This window comes from Dendropsophus ebraccatus, chromosome 2 (genome assembly GCF_027789765.1).
Source record: "Dendropsophus ebraccatus isolate aDenEbr1 chromosome 2, aDenEbr1.pat, whole genome shotgun sequence".
NCBI classification, from domain to species: domain Eukaryota; kingdom Metazoa; phylum Chordata; class Amphibia; order Anura; family Hylidae; genus Dendropsophus; species Dendropsophus ebraccatus.
The window spans coordinates 164,109,773-164,127,552 of record NC_091455.1 but is presented as its reverse complement, the minus strand read 5'-3'; the positions used below and the strand labels follow the sequence as shown (position 1 = coordinate 164,127,552).

The 17,780-nt window shown below is 39.6% G+C and overlaps 1 protein-coding gene across 9 annotated transcripts in view; it reads right to left on the bottom strand.

Moving 5' to 3' along the window:
- The window catches only part of SLC4A7 (solute carrier family 4 member 7), a 103,540-nt gene that overhangs the window by 18,295 nt on the left and 67,465 nt on the right, over nucleotides 1-17,780 (bottom strand). For all 9 annotated transcript variants that reach the window (XM_069958641.1, XM_069958643.1, XM_069958647.1 and 6 more), the window contains 9 exons: nucleotides 17,120-17,235; nucleotides 12,841-12,998; nucleotides 11,490-11,577; nucleotides 11,145-11,291; nucleotides 9,062-9,165; nucleotides 6,287-6,461; nucleotides 3,876-4,009; nucleotides 2,460-2,705; nucleotides 1,049-1,154 (listed from right to left, as the gene is read on the bottom strand). In XM_069958641.1, the coding sequence (XP_069814742.1) occupies nucleotides 1,049-1,154; nucleotides 2,460-2,705; nucleotides 3,876-4,009; nucleotides 6,287-6,461; nucleotides 9,062-9,165; nucleotides 11,145-11,291; nucleotides 11,490-11,577; nucleotides 12,841-12,998; nucleotides 17,120-17,235 (1,274 nt within the window). The remainder of the gene's footprint in view (nucleotides 1-1,048; nucleotides 1,155-2,459; nucleotides 2,706-3,875; nucleotides 4,010-6,286; nucleotides 6,462-9,061; nucleotides 9,166-11,144; nucleotides 11,292-11,489; nucleotides 11,578-12,840; nucleotides 12,999-17,119; nucleotides 17,236-17,780) is intronic.

Below are 17,780 nucleotides of genomic sequence, written 5' to 3'. Positions count from 1 at the left end.
ATTAAAAATAACTTGACATGTCATCAGGCATGTCAAACGTTACTGATCCCAGCAAGTCTCACTGCTTCAACCAGCTGCAATTAGGAGATATAGCCAGAGAGAGGGCGCAGTGGTATGAGGCTAAATTGTCGGAATTCACAAGAGGTCGGGGAGTGGATCACATGGCCGCCACACTCTCTCCCAGCTATATCTCCTGATTGTTTTGGGTATCAGCAGCGAAACCCGCTGTGATTAATAACTTCTAAAAAATGCCAGATGACATGTCAAAAGTTATTTTTAATGACCATGACTCTTTAAAGCATTACTGTAATTATAGGAAAAAAAAAAAAAAAGAAGCCTTTCTCTATATTGCAGACAAGACAAAGGTTTTGATCAGTTGGGGTCTGAGTGCTGAGACCCCCCCACCAATTACTAGAATGAGCAGGAATAAGCACTAAGCAGCTAAGCACTTCAGAGAGGCTCTGGCAACTTTCTATACAATCTGTCTCCTGCAGTGAGGAGAGAGATAGGAAAAGAAGCACGTATGGTGCGTTTACACACAGAGACTTATCTGACAGGTTTTTGAAGCCAAAGCCAGGAAGAGACTTTAAACAGAGAATAGGTCATAAAGGAAAGGCTAAGATCTATCCCCTTTTTAAATCCATTCCTGGCTTTGGCTTCAGAAATCTGTCAAATAAATCTCTCCATAAACGCACCATTAGTCAAGCGCTAATCCCTGCACATTCTAACAATCTATGTGGGGTCTCAGCATTAAGACCTTGACAGATTTTTATTTTATTTTTAAATGATAGCTTTGCTTATATAAACCTTGAAAATCCCTTAGCTTTCCACTGCAGTATGAACTATTATTTGCATTCTGGCAATCCTTTGTAATAATATGCGCTGGGAAAATTCATATCCTGGATAGGTAAATAGTTTCTGGTAATTTTTGGAGGATGCAGGCAAATTAATATGCCCACTGTCATTTTTGGAATGCTCATTTGGGAAAATTGATCTGCTTATCCCTATGCTTTGTACACCGCTGACTACACAATACATTGCCACTTACAGACACTGTGAGATTACTCCAGGCTACTTCACTGGCAGTGATATTTTTTGCCCTCCACACAGACAGAGTGTGATTGCTGGGGGTGGCTGGCTCTTCACAAACACACCTACATGATAACAGACAAGATCAAGAAGAGTAGTTAAATACAGATGCAGCTTTTTTAGCATTCACCGATCATCCATATTAATAATACTGGACATGCATAACATCAGATGAGAAAACAAAACAAAAAAAAAATAATCGGTGAGATCGTTGGCCACTCTGACCCAGACATCAGAATTTGTGGGAAACAGAAAATATGCATGTTGGATCTCAAGAGCAGTCTAGCGTAACGTATTTTAATCCGCCCTAAAGTACTAAACGTGCAAGTTTGGCCAATATCCATTACATGTGTATGGTTCTTTTTTACTCAGCCTCCATCTAAATTATTTAAATATTAATCGAACCCCCATCAGGCAAAGTCCACTTATTATTAAATATGGCAATCGGAATAAATCCTGAGCGAAACCCATAACAAGGCGAGAAGGTTGGGGGTTTCACCTGCCTCTAAACTTATCATTGGAACACATGTGCACAATGACCTCTAATTTGCCAACCTGATTCACGGTATGACAAACTCCAGCTCCAGGAAGACAACACACTGTTCAAGATTCCTGCTTGTTTCTGTAATAAATTAATCCAGCACTACCTGTATGGCCTACACTGACCTAAGAAGTCAGAAGTGCTATCCTCAAAATGACATTATCATATGCGCCAACTTGTTGGGGGATGTCGAATCAGGGCTAGCCTTCCTGATACTCCTTTTTGTAAAAAAAAAAAATATACAGTCTGTCATAGGAAATAAATCTATTGTTCTTAGAACTCTATGTTGTGCTTGTGGTCAGCAGAATGTGTCCCTGCAGAGTCTAATACTGTCTGCAAGGACTGGACAGTGTCAGCTGGGAGAAACAAAGGGAATGGAGACATCTGGTGGGACAATTTGTACAGATTTCCAGGAGGAATACCAGGTGACCAGCACAATACAGAGTACTCTTATCTGGGCAGATTATTGACTGGTGTAAATTAAGGAAAGGATCATTGCTAAAATCAGAAAATAGCAGTTTAGTTCTGATCTTGTTTTTTAAACTGGATGGAGAAAAGCAGTGTGAACCCTACCTAAGCTGATTTTGAAAGCGGATGACAGTTTAAAAAAAAAAAAAAAAAAAAACTTTAGGGAAGGGGGGGGGGCTTGATAGGATGCTTTTTTGTCTGATAAGATACTGTATATAAAAAAGTTTCTTATATTTGCTTGTACTATTGATCTATGCAAAGTTTGCTGAAATGACAGTACCTATTTAAATTTTTATGTTCCCACATATTGTTAAAGGGATTGTTACATAAAAAGTAGTGTATTTTAAGATTAAATACTTACGAGTATGTAGTCAGCAATTCAATATCGTTGTGCATATTGAAAGCATATTTTTCTCCCAAATGGTACAGTTTCTCCAGTGCTTCATAAATAAATATAATACAAATGAGAGCAGCAAATGCCTCTTCTGTAAACCGTGTGATGTAGCAGACCAGACTACTTGCATCTGTAGCTACAAGCAATAAACACAAAAAGGCCGTCCATAGACCAATGCTGGTGCGCAGAGACAGGTAGGACAGGTGATAGTCCCTAAAAAGGAAAAACAAGTCAATACTGCAAAACAGACATATTCCGTGACAGCGTAAAGGTTTAAGAATATACTACATTTGAGATATAGATAGATAGATTTTAGAGAAATAGATTTGTTAGCCTTAATACTTTTATTTTTATTGCCTTGCTCCTCCCTAAAGCTACCCAGCATGCCTATTATGCAGGTCTATATGGACTGTTAAAAGGGAAAGTAGGTTGTGGCAATACTCAGGGCCTGAACATTTAGTGCAGAGAATGTTCACCTGAATTGGGTTTTGGGGTCAAGCCCATGGATTACTACAAGCCTCATTCAGATTAATGGAACAGCTGCAAAAAAAATTTTTGCAGCAAATTTTAGGTGTATGAATTCACCCTTACACTCAACTATATAGTCCTAAAGTCTTAAACCGTAGTTCTGTTTAGGTTTGTTTTTGTGCTCAGCTAAGACATAGGCCACATTCACGCGTGGAATGCCTGTAACGAACTCCTCAACCCACACCCCCCATCAGCATCTGTAATAAGATGCTGGAACTGTACAGATATGAGCCGCACCATAATGACAGCGCCGCGCGGCTGCTTCATTACAGCGTGGCTCATATTGATTAACACCAGTGCTTTAACTGTTTTCAGCCTCCAATCACCTCCCACAGCCAGAAGGGGGGGAATTGTCCAAAAAGACATCTTTAAAAGATAATACCACGTTAAAGGAGAAGTCTAAAAAATAAATAAATAAATCCTAGGCAGGCAGAGGGATGTGGGAAAATAATAAAGAAAGTATACTTACCCATCCCCATGCCACCGCAGCGCTGCCTTGACTGATTTCTGACAGCTGCTGGCCCACTGCAACTGCTCCTGCAATATCACATACCCAGCTGCTGAATTGCCCGCTCAGTGAATGGGGTGGGACAGCAAGCGAGCGAGCAATGCATCAGAGGGGCAGTGATGTTTCAGGGGCAGGGCCTTAATGTACCAGGAAGCTGCCCAAAAATGACATCTGTCATGTGGCTGTCTGAAAACGGTATTACAGGGGCAGGTGGAAGGGCAAGTATACATTCTTTACCATGTTCCTGCACACGATTTTTTTTTTTGTGGGGCTTCTCCTTTAGGCACTTATAATTGTATTGAACGACTGGGAATTTTTGTCAAAGATATTTTGTTTCTCATACTTACTTGCAGAACTTAAACAATATCTTTTCAAATACCAAAACAGGCCCCGTGCTTCCCAATATCGTAAGAGGTTGTCCAGCAAAGAGAGAATAGGCAATGCCTGTTAATGATGCTCCAAAAAGAGACTCTATTGCACTCTAAGAAAAACAAAAGAAAAATTCATGTTGTGTATATAGTAAAAGCTAGACACATAAAAAGGTAACAAAAAATTTAAATTAACTGTAGTTTAAGATAGACAAAAGCACACAAGCCTGAAAGCAAAACTTTTATATTCTTAATTTGTGAATTACAGATCAGAAACAGACAGCAGCTGAATTGTCACTTAAGCAAACAGATATTCTACAGCAACACAAGATTTATCTCACGTCTGTAATTTTCTTGGGAAAAAAACATCGAGATATTAAACACCAGCTTCCCAACAAGTATACAAAATACAGATAACAATTTTTCTCTCAGGCAAACAAACTTCCATCATGACACATGCTTCCTTCCATCTGTGTCCCCTTCACTATACCCCCAATAATACCTAATGACCAAACATCAGGCACTGTGCATACACTCTCCTCTGTTGCCTTCACATTTCTTCATTTTATAAATTCAATTGGGGGCCCAAGCCACCCTGTCACTTTTTGAAACCTTACAGGTTTATCATAACTAGTGAGTTACAGCTGCCATCCAAGACAATGGGGGGGGGGGGGGGGGTTATACAGGAGCCGATAAGGCCAGATCACACAGCAGTGCTGATGGTCAGTACGCACTGCTTGTGTAATCTGGAAACTCACAGCACCGATATATCATATCTGTGCTGTCAGTTTCCATGGCTGCACGAATGAATCAAGGATCATTTGTTCAGCCTGGCAGCTTGATTAATTGTGCTGCGTAAACGCACTGCAAAAGAGCACTGATCTCGCTGATCGGCGTTCATTTGCCTCCTTTCATGGCCCCATGTAAGGCCATGTAAAAGCAACCTAACACTAGAAGTGATTGTAATTATATTAGAATTGTAATTACTATTAGGATTTGAGCATATATCTAACACGTTAACAGCCATTTAGTTTTAGAGGTCTAAGTTTATGGGGTTTAAGTGGTTATCAATAGAGTTTAAATATCTATTCTGCTGTCTCATCTGTTCCTTCTTTCCAAAAGTGACAATAGCAAATATATATCATTACAGCTCAAACAGAGGATGTCACTAAGTATTCACAGAGTAGATAAGTGTCTACGTATATGCAGTGACATACATGCAGTATACAGACATGGGATGCATCACCGTATAACTAGACAGATGCTATTCTAGAGTCTAATGGCCCTATTACACGGAACATTAATCTGCCGAATCAGTCCGATTTAGCAGACATGGCTCCATATAATAGGTCCCGACATGAAATCATTGGCCGGCAGGCGTCCATCGTTACGTGTAATAGCGATTTGTAGCTGACGGCAAAAAATAATGTTCATAGATACCCGACCACACACTCTGCTACCTTCCTATCTTCTGCCCACTGTCCGCAGCCACTGGTGGAGCCACAGAGACGGCCTTTAAAGTGACAGGCTGCTCAGCCAATCACTGCAGTTCTCGCGGTGGCTGCAGGACCAGGAACAGGACAGGAAGGTACCAGGCAAAGGCCCCCAGAAGAGTGGTCAGGCAAGTATGAACGTTGTTATTTTACACTAGGAAAGGGATGCCTGGATATGATGGTTGTGCCATGTAATAGGCTCAGTAAGCGAGTGCCGATTTAGCGCTCGTTTACATACGGGCTGTGACAATTCCTGTTCGCTGCCCCAACTACCAAACCTTGTAAATTTTTTACATTTTAATCTTTTTTGGGGTGGAAATATACTTCTACATATGGTTTCACACAGCCATAATACTACAGAAATCTAACATCCCTATTGTGGCAATAGAATCTAGACTACACAGCTATACTTGATACAAACTTTTATGACCATAGGTTCTATGGTGTTCTAGCTGAATAGCATTTTGACTGTGTGAATATCACAATGTCCAATGTGTGTAGAAAGCTTATACCTGAAACAAAACGCTGTGTGGGGGAAAAGACCTGTGCAAGTTAGCTTATGTAGTTAGGAGAGAAATGACATCATCCAAACAATAAACATGACCTGGTTGTAAAGAAATATAACAATAAAAACTTTGCCTGGTTCGGTACTCTCTGCAGATCGCTGTGCGCCCATTTCTTGTTTATAGACTCTCTGACGTCGGGAATAAAACTGTTTTACCTTAAACCTTGCATCTTCTGTTCATACTGTCAGAGCTGTGAGCAGGGGGAAGGTCAAATACTGTGGGGTAGACTCTTTGGATCAAGCATGAACACGTGAGACAAATGCACAAGGACACCTTCCTGAGAAGGTCTAATAAAAGCCTGGGCACTACCAATCTTTCTTTTTGTACTCACTATGCTGTTTTGTGTGGCTTCTCCCAGAAGACCTCCAAAAGTGATTACAGGAGACATACAGGCACAGTATAGGAAAAGAACGGAGGCCAGGCACTGCAGGCTTAATGCATCCTTGAAGTCACTCAAGAAAAAAGGTGCTTTCCTTTTGATGTCAAGCATCAAACCACCAAAAAGCCTAAATAGGTGAGATGAAACTTGTCAAACTGTACACTGCAGGAGTCTAACTACTTGCTTAGTTACTGTTCTGCTTTCCTTTCTAACACAGGAGCTGTCTACCCATATAAAGGATATTAGCAACACCAAGTGGCAACAAGATGGATCGGATGTCCTGTGCAACTCCTGTTCAGGAGATACTCGGTCTTGTGTGATTATCAAACACCTAATGTAACACACAGTTATAGTCAATGCTTCCTACATAAGAGAAGGAGGCCTTCAGTTTTATGGTGCGAGATGCAAGCAGAGAGTATAACCTGAGTAAAGTTTCCAGTCATCCTAACACCCATGTTAATGGTTGTCAACCATCTCTCCTATGGGAGTTTACAAGGTATTCTTTAATATGGGTATACCTCTCCTTATGTCTTGCTTATTTTCCTCATTTTTGGGATGTCACTGTATTTAAAACTGGCAAAAGCCATTTTATTCCCACAAATGACTATACTGACTGCAAAAAGGAAAACATATGCAACACAGAACAATGATACAATATCATACAATATGCAATAGCTACAAAGAGAATCATGAAAGCTTTCCATTAACAAAATGCATCAAAATATGTTAATACATGTCAGTATGTTAATGGGAAAAGTCATGTAGTGTTCTAACAGGATGAAAAGAAAGACTATAATACAGCCCCATCCTAATATTGGGATTTAATGGCTTTTACCTTCATTGTTCATGCAGATTTACTATAGTTTCTAAAATAAACAGCCCATGATGTTTTCCCAGTAACATGATTTTCAGTTTTTAGTATAATATGTGCTCTTTGTGAATCAGAATATGCAAAATGTGTAGATTATATTGACACACCAGTTTCCAACTAAACACTATTGTTTTGTTCAAATCACACTAAGAGCCCTATGCTGAGAGGTCTCCTTATCCATATGCATCGCTCACTGTATCATCATACATTGATAAAAGGCTACAATGTAAAAAAAAAAAAAAAAAAGAAAAAAAAAAAAAAGGGGGGGGGGGGTGTACAAGATGTCAAAAGGCCTTAAAGATGGCCCTACCTATTTTAGTAGGTATCTGCTGGTATGATGTATATAACCACCAAAGACAGCACACGGTCAGTAAATCCTACTAAATTAAGGCCCATTTCACACTACACTTTGGGGCTCCATCATGGGTACACATCATGATGTCTTCAAAATGGTTCTCCAACATACACAATGGCATGGCTGTGGGCAGCCATGGAGTTCAATATCCCTAACCTAGTCTACTGGCTACTATTTGGTCTATTTAATAAATATATAGATTCAGTCTGCAGGGCACAACAGTGTCGTCCACTACAACTGAGTTCTGCAAACATAAGTTGTAAAAAGTCTAGTCACTGGAAGACAGCATTTGGACTTTTTAGGTCTATGATGGTGTGTCATGTACCTCATGCTATAAAAAGGTATCCCAACACAGACATGTAGCCAGGATTAACATTATAGTTGGCATACCACATCAATTGCAAAGAAGCATACAGCAATACTTTTTTTTACAGACAATGTCATCAGTCCCTCGAGTCAGAACACTATGGCTGGTATGTTTTCTTTAGGTCTCAGACGCTGTTCTACCGGCATTACTAAGCGGTCAGGTTTTTTTCATTGCATACGTATATGTCAAAGATATTCACACACAATTGCTAAAAACCCCAAAACAGGTTGTGTCCCATTGGGACATCCTGGTGTGCAATGATGATATGTTGCCAATTTAAAGTCCCTATTACACGGGGAGACAGAGAAGCAAATGAGTGTAATAGGGTCTTTAAGAATGTGAGATGTAAATGCACTGATAAATAGGGTATGCTTTTTCAGATTTCAGTATCTGTTATAGGGACACTCACCAATTTATATCTTCACCTATTACAATACCTAATTGTTTCTTTCAGAATATTTCAGTCTAGTCTTTTCCACCCTCCTGCTACCCATACATAATCAAAGTTAGTGTAATTTTGTGCTTAGAGCAATTGTTGTCATTAATGACAACACCCACACCCCGACGCTAATACATGGGTGACTCCTGTGGATCAGGTGGATTTCCTCCTTAATAAATAGAGCTTACTACTAAAGCTACAAGTGAGTCCTGAAATCAGACCACTTGACTGTCACTACAAAGAAAGTCTGTAGAAAAAGGAATTTTTAGCTGCAAATTCAGGTGTGGGAACCCAGTATAAAAAAAAAAAAAAAAAAAAAAGGAAAAATCTGAACAAACTCTAGTTCTCATAATTAAACTGATAGTATCTCTTTAAGTGCACATGTATTTTAGATATAGACATATGTTCTATATTATGCATCACAGTTTGCATTTTGTTATTAGAGTTTCATGATTTCCTTTGTTAATATTTGTCTAATAAAGTCACTATAAAGATATTGATTGTACACAGTCATAACATTTATAGTTACTATAATAGAATAATCCTATAGAGTTTCTCAATTAAGTCACCAGCAAAGAAACTACTCCTACAATATGAATCGGCACATATTTGAGAAATCCTATAGGTATGTACTCCTCACACTATGAAAACCATACAGGAATGGTAACACAAAAAGGTAGGTTAAAGATACACACCTTCCAGTTCTCTGAAGCTCAGGGCCAGCATGATGCTGCTCCTCCTTTATCGTCTCACCTGTTGGGGTGGAACCATTTGGTATGGTTGGGATCTTCCGCTTCTCCTGGAAGTATATAAAAAATATTTTAACAAAAGAAATATGACCAAAAGCTGGGGGCAAAACTTTTTTTGGACTGAGGGCCACACAGATTGTAAATACTACAAGGAAAAAAAAATGGCAGGGGGCTGGAGGGACTCTGGGTGGCAATCTTACTCTGTTGGCAAAGAGGTTACTTCTAGAATACACATTTTAACCTTTGACCCCTTGCTCTGTTGGCACATGGTCAGTGCTTATTTAATAAGGAGCTGTCAACCCTTTGCCCAAAATGAACAGAGGCAAGGAGCTTACTTAGGGCTCTATTACACAGAGTGATTATCCGCAGATAATCTGCTGCCTGCCGCACATCGCTATGTGTAAGGAAAATAATAAACATTATACTTACCTGTCCAGGCTCCACTGGTGTCCGGCTGCCTTTTCCCAGTGTTCCCAGCTAACCACAGTTATCCCTGACACTAACTGGCCGTAGGGCTGTCCCATCTGAATAGTCACTGAATAGTCAATGAATAGCGTCAGTACTGAATGTGGTGAGCGGGGATGCCGAGGGAGCATGGGTAAGTATACATCACAGACATCACTAACAATACCTGTGCAACCCTCACACATGATCATCAAACAGTGTATAGACTTGGTCGGCTACATTCACACGTTCTGTAAATTTGTCTGTTGATTTCAACTTTTTGCACTGTCCATAGTTTTACAGATCTGTAATGCCGCAAAAATTACTGACAAGCCCTAGCATGCACTGTAATTGTGGCACAGATTTTTCCATAGAAGTCAATGGAAGTGTCCGTAACTTTTGCAAAAAAAAAGAAATTTAACATCTGTAAATAAATATGGATGAGTAATCAAATTAAACCATTCCCACTTATTCATCACCTTGCCCTTTTTTGCGGATACGGAAAAAATACAGATTACGGATGCATTAAGGAGGAATTTTTTGCAGATTGCAGACAATTGCACACATCATACAAAACTACTGGGTGTATGAATGTAGCCTTAGAGTAGGTTTACGAGGCGGTAATCATGGCTTTATACAGTGCAATACACCTACCACATCTATCTGAAGTTTTGCTCCCTAAATAATTGTCATTTCAAGCACAAATAAAGAGGTTTTGTTAAGGATGTCATGATATGTTGTGAAGTCATTACAATATGGCGCTGACCTTCTAAACACAGAGGTTTACATTCCTTAAAGCTAGTGCTATGCAAGTAACTCTTTACGTACCTCAGCCAAAGAATGACACAAGCCCTAATAGAAAAACGTCAGCCCCCAGAATATTTATACTGCCTGCCATCTTTGAATAAATGAGATCTACTTTGACTATAAATGTGTCTATGAGATTCTTCCATGCACACAAACTTTTACCTTGTACTTTGAAGCTGACAGTCAATATGACAACACTCCTGGAGTGCATCCAAATTAGTTTGGTAACAACATTTAGCTCAAAAAATGAGCCTCATACTAACTGTGGCAACAGAGACAAAAAAAAAAAAAAAAAAGTCTTTCACCAGACTTTTTTTCCCCCCTAAATTTCTCAAACTGTATTCACTTACCAAGTACATCAATAAGAAGGCATATGAGAAGAATTCCAGGGAGGGGGCTTTCTTTTTGCCAAAGTTATGAGAAAGATTAAATAAATAATGTGCACTTACCTCCCCGCCATCAGCGCTGATGCCATATACCGCAGCTCCTGTCCCCTGGTCCCCGGGCAATTCCTGGTTACAGAGGAAACCTGGGACATGACATTCAGCCATTCAATGGCCGTACCAGGGTCCAGACTCAGCCGCTGACTGGCGGCTGTGGTACAGAGATATGGTACACGGCATCAGCGCTGGAGCCAGGGAGGTCAGTGTACATTATTTCTTTCATCCTCCCCCTCACTGGCACTTTGGCAAAAAGCCAGCCCCCTGCTTGTAATTCTCCTTTTATGCATAGTGGGTACCAGAACAGAAAACACACAGAACATAAATAGAGCTCTTACCTGGGAAGGAACACTTTTTGGTGGCTCAATACGAATGGATGGATCCCACTCTCCTGGAGGTAGGACTGTTACTTGGTCTAAAAATTCATCTATCCCTGCAAGAAGATCATTCCTATCTTTTGCCTTATAGGCTACATCATGGAATATCTGTAATGGTAGTAAAAAAAAATAAGGCTTAAAAAGGTGTCCTAATATAGAGAGAACTCTATGGCAGGACAAGTGCTACATTTCAATAGGTCGCTAACAAAAACTAAGACAAGAAATAAAAAAGATCTTCTAACTGATCTGCTAACCTCAGATATGACAACAGTACACAATAATACTGAAAAGCTGAAAATCACTTACTTCATCTGTCATTAATGTAGCAATGGATCTTCCTATTTCATGGTACTGTGCTGCCTTTCCAGTTGGACCCAATAATACAAACAGGAACCTGGTAGGAAAACAGTTACCTGCTCATCAACAATCACAGGCAATAAGTCTAGTCGATTTAATATCAACACTAAACTAGTGGAAATTCCACCAAAGGACCCCCAAAACACTGATATATCAGGCCTTAAAGGGAACCAATCAGCCTATTTGTGTTGGTATTGTTCCCTCCAGCACCTCACAGGGCGGCACATACCAGCCGCGGCTGCAGCAGTAGCTTAGGTAAGGAGAAACATAAGTTTTATTCCCCCGTACGAGGCAGGGAGAGGGGCGGTAACAAGTAATTTGTGTGAGGAGTCAACCGCCACTAGTCACTGCCCTCTGCCTGTCAGCAAGCTCTGCAGGGATGATTGACAGGGAGGGAGACCCATTAGTGGCCTCTCTGCCTGTCAATCATCCCCGCACTGCATGCTGACAGAGTGCCATGACTAGCGATGGGCAGCTCCCTGTCCAAATGACTAGTTATTGCTCATGGCTCACATTAAAGTGCATTCCCATGCTGAGGCTGCACGAGGTGAGAAATGGCCACATAATTATGCTAAAAAAACTGTGGTATTACCTCATTGCTGCTGCTGGCTACTTTATGTAGGTGTACCAGCTTTCCCATATGGCAGCACCCTTATGCCTAGCCCAGGGAACTGCACTATGAAAGATGAACTGGGATAAACCAGGAGTGAGAATAAAAGAATTAGAGGTAAAGTAAACTCTGACTTCAAAGACTTGTTTTCTCACTAAACAAACTATATAGAGTTTAGTATTGCTCAGCATAAATGTATCCAATGGAGGTGTCTTCTATTGTTCAGGGGATATGAGCAGAACACAAATTGCTTTTGATTTAATTAGTTCATTGCTAGGACACTTTACATAGATAAAAGGCCATGAAATATTGATTTATGGATTACAGCTGCTGATAGAAGCCCACTTGACTCGGAAGGCACATAATAGAAATGTGAAATGCTCAATTGATTTTACATCACATGGATGCCTGCCGCACTGGAGCGGAAGTGTCCAACTTCTTTCCCACAGTTAAAGATCTGAAGGTTTATATTATTGCCCTAATGAAACTGAAGCAGTCTCACAAAATATAAATATATATATATATATATATATATATATATATATATATATATATATATATATATATATATAGATTCTCTAGCAATATATACACTGTGCATCAGTGTTACCCAATCTTTGATTTTCACGCTAGAGAGCAACAGGTTGGGGAAGACTGCTGTACGTGAATAAGGAGGTAGGCGTCAGTTACCTTGTTGGGATTGGTACTTCTGTCAGACCCGAGAGGAGTACTGCTGGACTTAATCTCACAAAGGCAATAATTGGCCGATCCAACAAGTCCACTTCTCCTACCAGGACATTTGATGCCTCAGCTCCTGGAGGGATTTTCCTCATAAAGTTCATATCAACCTTCATGTAAAAAAGAAAAATACATACATATACTGCAATAGGTATATAAATTATTTATAACACTGTATGAATTACCTGTGGAGGAAGAAAGACATCAAGATCTAATCAAATACATGAAAACCATGTAAATCTGGGAGGTGGAAAGTAATTTCCAACGGAGGCAAATCTGTCAGCCGTAAATCTCTTCAGGCATTTTAGAAAGAGTTCTAATTTATGAAGTAGAAAAATAATTTAGGAATATTTCTAAACAAAAATACTCAATTTGTATGTGATGAAGAAGAATGGGACAGAAGTCCCTTGGTCCTAATGGACAACGACTGAAAAGATAGGAGAGTGACAGATCTACTCACTGATCACATATGGGAAAATACACTTACTATACATGAAATAAAATAATAAAACACAGTGTTGGTATTATACACAATATGCATACTAATATTAAGACTTCTGCCACAAAAGAACGCGGCTGGAGAAATGGATTTCATGGTTTACGTTTGTTGAAAATGGAAAAAAAACAAAAAACATACAAAATTGAATGAATGGGTTTGTCATATGTGTATAATAACAGGGGCTACAGCACAAATGAGTCTTCACCAGCGGACAATATGACATGATTTGCACTGTAGACTATATAGATCACCGACAGGAACTTACAGCGGACCTCTTGCGTCCCATTACAAACGTGCCACAATTACAGGGCCAGGAGTCATATTCCTGCTTGTGGAGGGGAAGGAAAAAAAAAAAGGGCCAAGCAAAAAAAATCAATCAACACTATTATATGTGTATTGTCAACTCAAGGACAATACAATCATCCAATCCATGAACAGAAAATATTTATGACATGCAGATGAAATAAAGGTGCTGGTGCACATCGTTTTATTATCAGTAAGGGCCATAATCTCCAACCATGGGGGTGGAGGGTGTTGGGCTCTGAATTGCCTATTGACTTCAATGGGAGCTTTAGCACAGGACTTTTTTTCTGTGCACTTCCCACTGGAGTCTATGGGTGCAGGGTGTGAGACACTTCACTGCTTTGTTTTAGTCATGGAAATCAGCACGGCTTAGGAGACAAAAACCATGCGACTATTGGCATTGTGAACATGCCCTTAGGTAAGGCAACCTAATGGTAGTGTCAGTTACCCATGAACTGGGAACATGACGCTCATAAGCCTGCACTGATTCTAGCCCCAGGATGAAGGGGACCGCACCCAAAAACCAATATGTTTTGTTATTAGTTTATGAATTCGTTTTTTTCTACAGCAATCCATCTAATTTTCACATACTGTACCACTTGGAATTTCAAGCCCTGCCCAACACGGTTACAAACACAACAGTGCTGCGGCACGCCGGCCCTATATAACGATCAGGGTGGAAACATATGAGCCTCTAATCAGCTCGACAAAAAGGAACTGGAAAATTTCTATGATATTTGCTGCCTTTATATAGAATATGATTGACCTCTACTAAATCATATTGGACAATATAATGTAACAACTCTTATTATTGGGACTATCTACTGTTCATTGTGTTTGGCCTATACATCAAAAGTATTTTACAATGTGTGCTGCTGCATAGCCACACAGCGACATACATCATTGAGGTAAAAAAAATAAAAAAAAATAAAAAATAAAAAAAAAAAGCATATAAAGTATAGTATATAGAATATACTATATGCTTTTTTGGTGGTGGCCCAATGTATAGAAAATATACAATCTGCTGAACTTGAAATATACCACTATGATGGTGCCAAGAGAACATGACGTTGGCTTTCCTCTGAACAGATAATATTGTTTTTCACAGAAGAGGGGAAAAACAAAACAAAACAATATTGCAATGCCTAATAATAGTTTCAGGATGGAGAACATCCTTAGGGAATACAATTCAAATCAATCTGAATCAGAAAACCCAACATTCCCATCAGACCTGTGACCAAAGCTATAATACTGTATGTAACTAAGTAATGCAAAGGATTTACCAAAAATGTTCAACTTTTTATTTAGATTACTGTAATTCTAAATGTTAAGTGTAAAACAAGGTGAGCATGAATCATTTATGCTTGATAACATAAATGTCATAGTATCTCATGTCTTATTGAAATAGCTTGCACAGTTGTTTTATGTACACTACCGTTCAAAAGTTTGGGGTCACATTGAAATGTCCTTATTTTTGAAGGAAAAGCACTGTACTTTTCAATGAAGATAACTAGTCTTAACTTTAAAGAAATACACTCTATACATTGCTTATGTGGTAAATGACTAGCTGCAAATGTCTGTTTTTTGGTGCAATATCTACATAGGTGTATAGAGGCCCATTTCCAGCAACTATCACTCCAGTGTTCTAATGGTACAATGTGTTTGCTCATTGGCTCAGAAGGCTAATTGATGATTAGAAAACCCTTGTGCAATCATGTTCACACATCTGAAAACAGTCTAGCTCGTTACAGAAGCTACAAAACTGACCTTCCTTTGATCAGATTGAGTTTCTGGAGCATCACATTTGTGGGGTCAATGAAACGCTCAAAATGGCCAGAAAAAGAGAACTTTCATCTGAAACTCGACAGTCTATTCTTGTTCTTAGAAATGAAGGCTATTCCATGCGAGAAATTGCTAAGAAATTGAAGATTTCCTACAACGGTGTGTACTACTCCCTTCAGAGAACAGCACAAACAGGCTCTAACCAGAGTAGAAAAAGAAGTGGGAGGCCGCGTTGCACAACTAAGCAAGAAGATAAGCACATTAGAGTCTCTAGTTTGAGAAACAGACGCCTCACAGGTCCCCAACTGGCATCTTCATTAAATAGTACCCGCAAAACACCAGTGTCAACATCTACACTGAAGAGGCGGCTGCGGGATTTGGGGCTTCAGGGCAGAGTGGCAAAGAAAAAGCCATATCTGAGACTGGCCAATAAAAGAAAAAGATTAAGATGGGCAAAAGAACACAGACATTAGACAGAGGAAGACTGGAAAAAAGTGTTGTGGACGGATGAATCCAAGTTTGAGATGTTTGGATCACAAAGAAGAACGTTTGTGAGACGCAGAACAAATGAAAAGATGCTGGAAGAATGCCTGACGCCATCTGTTAAGCATGGTGAGGTAATGTGATGGTCTGGGGTTGCTTTGGTGCTGGTAAGGTGGGAGATATGTACAGGGTAAAAGGGATTCTGAATAAGGAAGGATATAACTCAATTTTGCAACGCCATGCCATACCCAGTGGACAGCGCTTGATTGGAGCCAATTTCATCCTACAACAGGACAATGACCCTAAACACACCTCCAAATTGTGCAAGAACTATTTACAGCAGAAGCAGCAGCTGGTATTCTATCGGTAATGGAGTGGCCAGCGCAGTCACCAGATCTGAACCCCATTGAGCTGTTGTGGGAGCAGCTTGACCGTATGGTACGCCAGAAGTGCCCATCCAACCAATCAAACTTGTGGGAGCTGCTTCTAGAAGCAAGGGGTGCAATTTCTCCAGCTTACCTCAACAGATTAATAGCTAGAATGCCAAAGGTGTGCAATGCTGAATGCTGTAATTGCTGGAAAAGGTGGATTCTTTGACGAAAGCAAAGTTTGATGTAAAAACCATGTTATTTCAAATACAAATCCTTATTTCTAACCTTGTCAATTTCTTGACTCTATTTTCTATTCATTTCACAACGTATGGTGGTGAAGAAGTGTGACTTTTCATGGAAAACACAAAATTGTTTCGGTGACCCCAAACTTTTGAATTGTACTGTATGTTCATACTTCTTTCCCAGGAAGCAGTGCTTGGCCTATAAAAGACTCCTAATGCCAGCTGGTGGTCTTAACAAGGTCTTCACAACCCCAATATTTTAGGCCGTGTTCACACATTTCGTGAATACGGTCCATGCACAGAGGATGTGATACAGACTAGCTGGATTCATGGACCTCCGCACAGCTGTGTCAGTGGAGTGCCGCAAAGATTTAAACTGTTGCTGAGCACATGATGCTAGGAGGTCCATGAATCCGGTCCATAGCACATTAGTCTATTTGAGATTCCATTTTAAATTTAACATTCACAAATCAAGTCTGTCATTTATTACCATTCCTAAGCTGATGGAGTGGACAGTTTATTATAATATGTGTAAGGACAGAATACCATACCTTGCTGAAGTCCACGGTACTGTTCTCCTGACTGCCCCCAGTTCCATTCCGTTTCAACTCCGCAGATCTGCCAACATCTAAATTTGCTGGTGTTGACTGTGGTGAAGATAGTAGCCCTATGAACAAACACACACTTTTAGACAGGGATTTTATGAAGAAAATAAGTAAGATGGTCTTTTAGAATGTTATATAATAAAAGATTGGTCATTAGTAGTCATACACAAAGTCAAACTATGACAGGTGAATGTTCCCATATGTTTCTAGCAATTAACTCGGGGATTTTGTATGCTGAAATATATTAACTTAAAAACACTAAAAACCAAGAGGGCTTTATTACACTGCTTAACAGCAACTAAAGGTCCTAATGTGGTCTCCTGTACAAAAACATGGTCTTTTGATTAAAACTCTAAATATTGCACAAGTATACTAAGGGTACAGTACTAAGGAGTATAACACAAACTGACATACAAAGCATAGTCTCCCCCGTAAAAACTTACCCCTATTCTCAGAAATTACTTGCTATTAGTCCAATATTAATTTATCTCCATATAAAAGTTCCAGTGGAAAACTGATCAGCATTAATAAAAAAGGGCCAATCCATTGACTATTTGAAGCCAATTTAAAACCAGTGTATGATTACATTGTTTAGGACCCCAAGTGT